This window comes from Osmerus mordax, chromosome 19, assembly GCF_038355195.1.
Source record: "Osmerus mordax isolate fOsmMor3 chromosome 19, fOsmMor3.pri, whole genome shotgun sequence".
Taxonomy (NCBI): domain Eukaryota; kingdom Metazoa; phylum Chordata; class Actinopteri; order Osmeriformes; family Osmeridae; genus Osmerus; species Osmerus mordax.
Genome location: NC_090068.1, coordinates 6,045,457 through 6,056,379, shown reverse-complemented (window position 1 = coordinate 6,056,379; position 10,923 = coordinate 6,045,457). Strand labels below are relative to the sequence as shown.

The window sequence follows — 10,923 nt, the reverse complement described above, 5'->3', positions numbered from 1 at the left end:
TCACAAACGAAGAAGCCTTGTGTCTTTAGAACTGGAGAAGTCAACAACAAAAAAACGTTTCTGGTATTGTGTTAGGACTTGGACTAGAGCGACCTCTCTGGTCAATTTGTGTACCTGGAATGCAAAACAACGGAGCACCTGGATAACACATTAAGATTGAGACAGACAGCGGTTTATTTAGTAAAGAGCCATTGTAATGGCCTGTAATAATCCAAAACTTGAATAAAATGTTTGTATATTGATTTACATATGCATATCTGACTGTATATTTGCCTATTCTATTATAAAGTGTGGTTCCTGCCTAGGCGTTCTCGCGATTCCCTTTTTGATCCATTTTATGTGTCGTTATTTATTCTAAAAGAATTATGAAATTCAACCATTAGAGTTTCCATACAAAGATAGTGAGGTTTCTCCATGCAGCAGTCCTTTGTCATGTATCTATTTTGAATGCAATACTTATGGCTGGAAATGTGTACAATACAATTTTCAGTACAAAAGCAGACGTGCCGACCTTGAATCTTATATCTATATTTTGGGCCTATTCACTCAACAGACTTGGAGCCTATTAAGCACAGTCATCCTTGACATGCCAGACATAAAACAGTATCAATATTTCTGATTCAGATAGCGAATCCTTTATTCATTTTTACATTAACCTGTGAAAGAAAGGAATCAAGGATTAAAAAAAATTGACAGATTGGGATACAGATTCTGGGCTTCCATGAGTAACAAACTGACTTTAAATCAAACGGCATAAGTGACATGTTAGGTCGTTTTGAACCCTTCCGAAACAGATGTGTGTTTGGAACCAGTTGACATGGCAGTGATGGTTATGTTGACAGGTTCGTCATCTCTGGGGAGAGTGGCTTGGCCTGTGATAGGGTAGGTGCTGATGGGGGAGAAGTCTCTGCATGACCCTGGGCTCTGGGGGAGGAACTGACTGGATCTGGTCCTGAAACAAAACCACAACAATATAAGCATTATATAGACTGAATGGTCAGCGTATACCTAATTAGTATAGTAGTATAGCCTACCTATGTTCGTGCACTTTGTGCAGAATTTGATGCATTTATTCTACCTGGACTGGGGGAGGAGCCAAACTCACCTACTCCCTCTCTTTCAGCTCCTGCCACGACATCATCTTCAGGAATGTTGATGTTCTCTCTGGACTGGCTGTGCTGCCTGTAGAGACACACACCCTTCACTGGTCAATATCACACTTCATTCATGTTTGGTATGAATACATAGAGCTTTATAAAGGTCCATACTCACATGCCGAACAGCATGTCATGTAGTCCTGTGGATAGACGAGGAACATTCATCATTAACATTCAGTTCAGTTCAGTTGTGTGTGTGCGTGTGTGTGTGCAGGTGTGTGTCAGACTCACGGGGGCTGTTGTTGCGGTTGCGAATGATGAACATGAACAGCAGCACCGTGGCAATGGCGGCGAGGATCATCCCCCCGATGGCTGCTCCAATCACAGCAGGATATGCCTTGAAGGGCGGGGCCGCTAAAACACATTGTAGTCATTATAGCAGCACAGCAGGCCTTAATCAGTCACAGTAGCAGACGATCCATGTTTCAAAATACTTAATTGGCTGAAATATACAAATACTATCCTTACTGTATCATATTATATCAAATGACTAAATGACTAAAATGTGAATGACATCTCTCTCACCTGGGGTCTTTGCTGGGGAAGGATGTCCCACAGTGCGGTGATTGACAGCTGTGATGCGGAACTGGTAGGTGATGGTGGGAATGAGGCTGCCCAGGGTGTGATATCGCACATCTGGCCCCTGCTCCCCCACCTGCAGCCAGGAGGGAGAACTGCTCCTTCCCTCCCATCTCTCCTCCTCCTCCTCCTCCTCCTCCTCCTCCCCCTCCTCCTCCTCCTCTCCGCTCCTCTTCCTCCCCGGGACCACCGTCTCCTCGCCCACACGCCGGCGCTCCAGCGTGAAGCTGGTGAGCCCACCATCTATCGCTCCCTCGTTGACGCCCTCTCCTTCTCCCTCCAATCGCCACTCTATCTGCACCTCGCTGCGCTGGTGAGTGCTGTACACCAGTCTGACCAGGGTCACGTTCGGAGGCATGGGGTATCCTAAGAACGAGGGAGAAAGCGACGGAATTATGTAGAGGAAAAGAAAAGTAGGAAACAAAGAGGGTAAGAGAGACCTTTACATGTCCTTACTCTTGACCAATAATGTGATCGGGATCTCGGCCCCTCCCACGGCATTGGAAGCGGAACACCAGTATTGGCCGCTGTCTTGGAAACCGTCGGTCTCCCGCACCGTCAGATTGGCCCAGGCTGCCTCCCGCTGCAGCAGGTACTTTTGAGGAACACTTCGCACTTCCTGTCTACGGTTGTTGAACCAGGTGATGTCACCGGCTGGAGGGTAGTTGGCCGTCAGGATGCAGGTGAGCTCGACGTCACTGCCCTCATACACAGACACCATGCTCCTCTGGGTCAGCAACACTGGAGCTTCTGCAGAGAGATGGAGGAATGGATGAATTGTTGTGATGAATGGTTTGAAAAGTAACGACTTGAATTCTGACGGTAACTGTTGATTATTTTCATGATCTAAAGTACATGGCTAACCACATCCGATAGCTATGGATCCGGCTGTCTATGTTAATATCTGCAACATTTGAGTTGCTTTTTCAATCTACCCTTACCCAGCTTCAGGGTGCAGGGCTGGGGCAGGGGGTGGAGTGGATGTTTCCCATGGCAGGTGTAGGCCTGCCCACTCTGGGCGGAGCCAGAGCGGAGAACCAGAATGTTGGCGTTCTCCTCCCCTCCTCCGTGCTGCTGGCCCCCTGGTCCCTCCCACCAGAGCTGAGCCCGGGGAGCTCCGCCCGCCCAGGAGCAGGAGAGCATCAGCTGCTGGTTGTCACGTGTTGCGTATGCAAAACACACTGGGGCACCGGAGGGAGACCCTGGGGCATGAAGGCATAGAGAGAGACATGGTGAGTCAAAGGGTCTATTATGGTATGTTTAACAATCACCAAAATGACCATACAGTAAACTCACAGGTGCGTGACGTGCACTGTGTGCTTTGGTCGAGGGCTGGGTGGGAGCCTTGGCAGGTGAACAGGGAGTTGTTGAGGGTGTTAGTTCCAGACTGCAGCAGGGTGGCGTTGTTGGTCAGCACTGCCCCTTCCTGCCCCAGGACCGCCCCTTCCTGTCCAAGGGCCAGTAGGCCAGGGCTCCATCGAAGGGAGGGTGGTGGCAGGCCCCCTGGCCAGGTACACTGCAGGCTCAGGGAGGAGTAGTTGAGTGCTGGCTGCACGACGCAGGAAGGGGAACCATCAGGAGGGTCTGTGGGGACAAGATACAGTAGTAGGTGAGATGGGTATTAAGTTGATCAGATTAGTGAGTTGTGGTACAAATGAAATACAGATGCAACTGTTGCGGTTTCACTGAAGACAGCATGGGGGCAGTGTAGAGTTGAGTGTGGAATGTCAGCACAGAATAAATGTTAGGAAGCCAGCTGGAGTTTGCCTTGACTGTGACATCAACAAGTGGCAACTCAGATACTGGTTACCTGCTACCTCTGAACTCATCCACCTTCTCCAGTGTCTACTAAGCCTGATGCTCATCAGTTATGGAACAACTGTTTACCTCACTGTATACATTATGACCCGAGCCCAACAAGTTATTGTTGGTCAGGAATTGGGTCACATGGGTTAGTGTGGAGACTCACAGTAGACAGTCAGGGTCATTGTCTTCCGCACACGTGTGTTGAGGTTGGTGTTCAGGGCCAGGCAGGTGTAGATGCCGGTGTGTGTGCGCAGGATCCTGGTGATGGTGTACTGGGGTCCAGTGTAGACCTGGGAGTTGTTGTAGAACCAGACGTACTGGCTGGGCGGGTTGGACTGGGCCTGACAGAGCAGGGAGACCGTCTCTCTCTCCAGGGCAGAGTAGCCGCGCTCGGTCACGCTGTACGGAGTCACGTCTATCTGAGGGATGTCGGGACCGTCTGGGGAGAGAATACACACACACACACACTCACAGGGTTGTTTTCTTGAAGCCAGGTGTTGGCAGTGTACTTATAGAGTATGGCATGGGTGTGTTGTGTAAAGCGGTATAGTTGTAGAGAGAGTCGTATTTCAATTTTACACTCACAAATGACGTCTAACCAGATTCTGTCAGATCGTTGCTGGTTGATCATGTTGCGGACAATACAGCGGTACCAGCCTGTGTGGTTGCGGTTGATCTCTGTCATGTTGATCCGGCTGCTGTTTCCCTGGCCAAAGGTTTTGATGACTCCATTTTCAGTCTCTTGCTCAAACTCATAGTAAATAGGTGAGGTCCCGTTTTCTAAGCCGCAGCGCAACCAAATGGAAGATCCTTCTACCGGAGATGCGTCGCTCACCCAAATAGAGGGGTTTGTGACTGGGACTACATATGGGAGAGAAAGATGGATGGATACATTGATGAACTGATTGATCATTCAACTGCTATAATTCCATGAAGGTTTTACAAATGAATAACATTCATTCTCACACTAAACTGTGGTTTCTGACCAACCTCTGAAGGACATGGGTAGCCATTGAGAATAGATACGGCTCCTGCTCTCCCTATGTCTTTCTGTTCAGGGTTTGGGGTGCACTTGTTTCACTCTACTCTTACCCAGCTTCAGCACGCAGGCCTGGGGCAGGGGGTGGAGTGGATGTTTCCCATGGCAGGTGTAGGCCTGCCCACCCTGAGTGAGGTAGGAGCGGAGAACCAGAATGTTGGCGTTCTGCTCCCCTCCTCCGTGCTGCTGGCCCCCTGGTCCCTCCCACCAGAGCTGAGCCCGGGGAGCTCCACCCGCCCAGGAGCAGGAGAGCATCAGCTGCTGGTAGTCAACGGTTGTATTTACGAAACATGCTGGTGCACCGGGGGGAGACCCTGGGGAATGAAGAGAGTAGAGACGTGGAAGCAAAGGAGAAGAAGGATGAAGGTGTTTGTATGTGTTGTGAAGGATATGACCTTTTAGACGCTCACAGTTATACACACACAAGCACCCCAAATTCTCATATACTCACAGGTGCGTGTGGTGCACTGTGTGCTTTGGTCGAGGGCTGGGTGGGAGCCTTGGCAGGTGAACAGGGAGTTGTTGAGGGTGTTAGTTCCAGACTGCAGCACGGTGGCGTTGTTGGTCAGCACTGCCCCTTCCTGCCCCAGGACCGCCCCTTCCTGTCCAAGGGCCAGTAGGCCAGGGCTCCATCGAAGGGAGGGTGGTGGCAGGCCCCCTGGCCAGGTACACTGCAGGCTCAGGGAGGAGTAGTTGAGTGCTGGCTGCACGACGCAGGAAGGGGAACCATCGGGAGGGTCTGTGGGTACAAGATACAGTGAAACACAGGGCAGGCCAGGGTTGAAGGTGATTATGGCACAGAGGTTGTAGAGCAATCCGTGTCATGGTTCTTTATTTAAATGACTTCAGGAAGTCTTCAGGAATGTCTTGGAAGATTGGACAGGATTGGTACAGTCTAACTTTTTGTTCTTTGCATAGTGATATCAAAAACATTTTTGCAACCACATTTGTTTTTGAATGGTTTGTTTATCGAGTTGTGTTGGTTATGTTGTAAGAGTCAAAGATAGATGCCACAGCTGGAGGCAATGTTGAGTTGTGAGTCTGCGCCTGTCAGTACAGCAAGGAAGAAGCCAACCAATGTTTGCCATGACTGTCACATTAGCAAGTGACATCACACTGGCTGGATCCCAGCACCCGTCAGAACCTCCAGACAGTTTAGCACCTTGCTCCACTTTCCATTCTGGACTACTGCTCTGATTCAATCCACTGAATTTGTGCCAGTAGGTGTCCGGGCTTTGGTGATTTCTTTTGCCACCATATCTTGAAACTATGGGCGTCTCAGTTTTTATGTCACACAGCTTTTACGAACTCATTGTAGGTGATAACTAGCGGGTGTGTGTGACATGCTTACTTAGAATCCCCCCATTCAACAGGAGCCACTGTACATGTAAAAAAAAAAAAATCTATATGCCGTCTTTAGGTATTCCCCAGTGCAGATTGGAGTTCCAGAAATGTGATCAATAACATGATTTGTAATTTTATTATTTTCATTTTGTGAATGATACAGAATGTGCTTTGTATATTTCCATCAGTATTGTTTTCTAACTTGCTAATGCCGTCTGGCTCTTTACATTGCTAATGAGGGTTTCAGGGATTACAATGCGAAGAGTTAGTCGCACTGAAGTCTCTGCTTTTTGATCAGGTACTTTTTAAGTCATAGTATCGTATGTTGTATTTTCTCATGTATTTGTAAACATGCACCTCATGTTAGTAATGCACCCTATTCAGCAGGAATCAAAGCACCTTGGGGTAGATTTGTGTCTGCTAAATCAATCGCATGATTTGATTTTCATGCTTTCTGATTCAATTCAATTCTAGACTGGTGGTACTTGCTGAAATCCCTGTCTGTCTTTCAACAAAACAAAAGCATGAAGAGTATCACGCTCGCGTGTGTGTGATGCAAGGTCAGAGACGGCTGGAGGTGAGCGCCTAGTTGCAGATTTTGGGTTAGCTGATATAATTAGCCGGCCTAATGAGCTGCCTTCATTAAATGTGTCTCATTAAAGTGGAACTAATCTCTCTTGACGTATCGCTCCACGTTATGGCAGCTTTAGCTGCCAGCGTCAGTGTTGTTTTGGAGCGCTGAGATCAGTCACGGAATCTTCCTCACCCTAGTTTGGTTATATTCCCCCGGACCGGAGAACACAGAGCTTACTTACGTAAGACACACACAAGGACATGGGAAGTGTGGAGACTCACAGTAGACGGTCAGAGTGATTGTCTTCTGTGAGCTGGTGCTGAGGTTGGTGTTCCGGGCCAGGCAGGCATAGATGCCGGTGTGCATGCGCAGGATCCTGGTGATGTTGAACTGGGGTCCGGTGTAGACCTGGGAGTTGTTGTAGAACCAGACGTACTGGCTGGGCGGGTTGGACTGGGCCTGACAGAGCAGGGAGACCGTCTCTCTTTCCAGGGCAGAGTAGCCACGCTCGGTCACGCTGTACGGAGTCACGTCTATCTGAGGGATGTCGGGACCATCTAGGGAGGGAACACAAGTATACAAACACACAATATTATTGTATATTAGAGCATGTACACATAGGCTGAGTTTGAGTTGCAAGGAGAATTGTTTTTTAGTTGATCACTCACAGGTGACGTCTAACCAGATTCGGTCAGATTGTTGCTGGTTGATCATGTTGCGGACAATACACCGGTACCAGCCTGTGTGGTTGCGGTTGATCTCAGTCATGTTGACCAGGCTGCTGTTTCCCTGGCCAAAGGTTTTGATGACTCCATTTTGTGTCTCTTGCTGGAACTCATAATGAAGGGGTAAGGTTCCATTCTCAAGTCCGCAGCGTAGCCATGCAGAGGATCCTTCCACTGGAGATGCAGTGCTCACCAAGATATAGGGCTTAGTGACCGGGACTACACATAGGAGAGACACAAAATCTTTGGATGAAACAGAACCATGGGTGATACATGGGTCCGTTCCTGTTTGCAATCACTGTCGTATGTGTTTCTCCCTATGTCTTTCTGTTCAGGGTTTGGGGTGCACTTGTTTCACCCTACTCTTACCCAGCTTCAGGGTGCAGGCCTGGGGCAGGGGGTGGACTGGATGTTTCCCATGGCAGGTGTAGGCCTGCCCACCCTGAGTGAGGTAGGAGCGGAGAACCAGAATGTTGGCGTTCTCCTCCCCTCCTCCGTGCTGCTGGCCCCCTGGTCCCTCCCACCAGAGCTGAGCCCGGGGAGCTCCGCCCGCCCAGGAGCAGGAGAGCATCAGCTGCTGGTTGTCAACGGTTGCATTTACGAAACATGCTGGTGCACCGGGTGGAGACCCTGGGGAATGAAGAGAGTAGAGACGTGGAAGCAAAGGAGAAGAAGGATGAAGGTGTTTGTATGTGTTTATATAACATGTTAGACACTCCCACAGTTACGCACGCACAAGCACACAAATTCTCATAAACTCACAGCTACGCGTGGTACACTGTGTGGTTTGGTTGAGGGCTGGGTGGGAGCCTTGGCAGGTGAACAGGGAGTTGTTGAGGGTGTTAGTTCCAGACTGCAGCACTGTGGCGTTGTTGGTCAGCACTGCCCCTTCCTGCCCCAGGACCGCCCCTTCCTGTCCAAGGGCCAGTAGGCCAGGGCTCCATCGAAGGGAGGGTGGTGGCAGGCCCCCTGGCCAGGTACACTGCAGGCTCAGGGAGGAGTAGTTGAGTGCTGGCTGCACGACGCAGGAAGGGGAACCATCGGGAGGGTCTGTGGGGACAAGATACAGTGAAACACAGGGCAGGCCAGGGCATTAGGTGATTGTAGGGAGATAAAAAATGAGTCAGATTCTATAAAAGGTTCTATAAAGGAGTTCACGTTGGTGGTTTAACGTGAGTAAGACCCTTTTGGAGCTGTACTTTCGCCAATTTCATGGGCTGTTGAAAAATCCCTTTGAGATCATTAAGCCTTTCACTTACTCTCTCATAATGATTGATGATAAGCTTTGACTTCAGAGCACAACTACCCTGGACTACTGCATGTCGGGACGATCTCAAACTGTGGCCAAATTAGATTGTGTCATCAGCAGCATGACTGAATCAGTCTTTGTTAAATGATCTCTGTCTTCTTATTAGCCTTGGAATATTGTAAATGATTGTCTTCTGAGTCGGTTGTGGAGAGCTGAGATCTGCTATGGAGCTCTCTGCAGCTAATGCAGGTTACTCCTAAAGACTGGAGAGCAATTATCTCACATAGACAGAGTGGGCCATGGTTAGGGATTAGGGGGTTAAAGGTTTAAACTCACAATACACGGTCAGGGTGATGGTTTTGCTTATGCGGGTGTTGAGGTAAGTGTTCTGGGCCAAGCAGGCGTAGATGCCGGTGTGCATGCGCAGGATCCTGGTGATGGTGAACTGGGGTCCGGTGTAGACCTGGGAGTTGTTGTAGAACCAGACGTACTGGCTGGGCGGGTTGGACTGGGACTGACAGAGCAGGGAGACCGTCTCTCTCTCCAGGGCAGAGTAGCCACGCTCGGTCACGCTGTACGGAGTCACGTCTATCTGAGGGATGTCGGGACCGTCTGGGGAGAGAATGACACACACACAAATGATTGGACACAAACATGCAACCAAAACTTCCTCAAGGTTGTTGTGGTGTATATTAGGGATAGCATACAGAATTTACAATATGGGCTAAGTTCAGGGTGAGTGTGGGGAGTCAAGTTAGGAGTAGTAAGCCTACTTAGGTTGTAAACTTACAGGTGATGTTCAACCAGATGCGATCAGATCGTTGTTGGTTGACCGCATTGCGGGCGCTACACCGGTACCAGCCTGTGTGGTTGCGGTGGATCTCAGTTATGTTGACCAGGCTGCTGTTTCCCTGGCCAAAGGTTTTGTTGACTCCGTTTTGACGCTCTTGCTCAAACTCATAGTAAATAGGTAAGGTCCCATTCTCTAAGCCGCAGCGCAGCCAGGCTGAAGATCCTTCCGCCGGAGATGTATTGTTCACCAAAAGATAGGGCTTAGTGACCGGGACTACACATAGGAGAGACGCAAAATCTCTGGATTAAACAGAACCATGGCTGATACATGGGTCAGTTCCTGTTTGCAATCACTGTCGTATGTGTGTTGTTGTGTGTCTCACCCAGGACAGATAGGCGTGTGTAGTAGTAGTAGAACTTGGCTCCCTGCGGTGTGTCGTACAAGGCCTGGCAGGTGTACAGTCCATGGGCTGCCAGTGGGAGGTTCTCAATACTCAGTGAGGAGCTGTTGTGAATTATCGCCAGGTCTCCCAGAGTCTGTGCCAGCTGCTGGAGCTTGGGGCCTTTCCCAAAGTCGTAGACTACAGCTCTTAAGGCGTCTGTGCCAGGCTTAGTGAAGCCCCAGATGTAGACGTCAGGTAAGGTGGCTCCGCACTCCAGAATCACCGCCCGGCCCACCACCCCGTCTAGGCGCGAGTCCACGTACACCACCTCCCCGAGGTCGATGATGTCCACCGCTAAGGGGACGCCCACACATGTACGCAAACACACACACGCACAAAGGTGTAATTGAGAGCATGGTGTTGTGTGCTCTGGTTAGGGTTGGGTTGCAGAATGTTTCGCCTGTATTCTGGCCAAGAGGATTGAAACGCACACTTCCGAGAAAATACTACTATCTGCTAAGAATCCCCTCTCTCAACTGACATTCTAACTACAAGTTACGTCATCTTGGATCTCTTTCTCCCTTTCTCTCTCTATATATATATATTTAATGTGAAAGGGTAAGATTCTGAAACCAAATTACTACAAAACCGAAACATTAGAAATATTCAATTGAATTTTCAACCGATTGAAAAGACAAACATAAAAGAGAAAAATGTGAGGGAATCGGTGACAGATAAAGAAGAGCGGTAGAAGAAGAGAGGGGGATACAACTATGACAAATGTCCCAAAAATCCTTAAAGAGAGAGAGGGAGAGATGATGAGTGGGCAACTGAGGAGAGAGATACATATCTGTACCCTCAAGGAGAGAGCGAGAGTGAAGCAGAGAGTGGTGGAGGGTTCTTACCGTGGCTGGGGGACGTGAACAGGCAGGTGAGCAGACAGATAAAGGTCAACACTCTGGCCACCATGGTACCATGATGCTCTTCAGTCCCCCATCTTCTCCAATCAAAATAGACAATAATAACGACACTCTGACCAACCAGGCAACCCGGACAATCCCCCTTAAAACGTAAAACCCCTCGAACGTGTGCCGATAAAAATCTCCAAAAGTAGAGCGCTTCGATGGAGAGAGGAGGGGATCCTATGAGACAGGCAGTCGTTATTAGACTGAGGCAGGGAAGGGAGAGAGGGCCAAGTTGGGGTTGAATTATTCATCCTGTGTATGCATGTGTGTTTGTGGGTGTGTGTGTGTGTGTGTGTGCAGTTTAGAATGA

The 10,923-nt window shown here is 49.2% G+C and overlaps 1 protein-coding gene across 1 annotated transcript; it reads right to left on the bottom strand.

Annotated features, from left to right (window-relative positions):
• Positions 1-830: 830 nt before the first annotated feature.
• On the bottom strand, positions 831-10,617 carry LOC136963536 (V-set and immunoglobulin domain-containing protein 10-like 2). Its single transcript, XM_067257685.1, has 12 exons — positions 10,554-10,617; positions 9,649-10,002; positions 4,128-4,403; positions 3,706-3,981; positions 3,033-3,320; positions 2,678-2,938; positions 2,193-2,486; positions 1,683-2,102; positions 1,389-1,511; positions 1,273-1,297; positions 1,106-1,182; positions 831-952 (listed from the first exon to the last, which is right to left on the bottom strand). The coding sequence occupies exons 1-12, from the start codon at positions 10,615-10,617 to the stop codon at positions 831-833; spliced, it is 2,580 nt and encodes an 859-aa protein (XP_067113786.1).
• Positions 10,618-10,923: the final 306 nt, after the last annotated feature.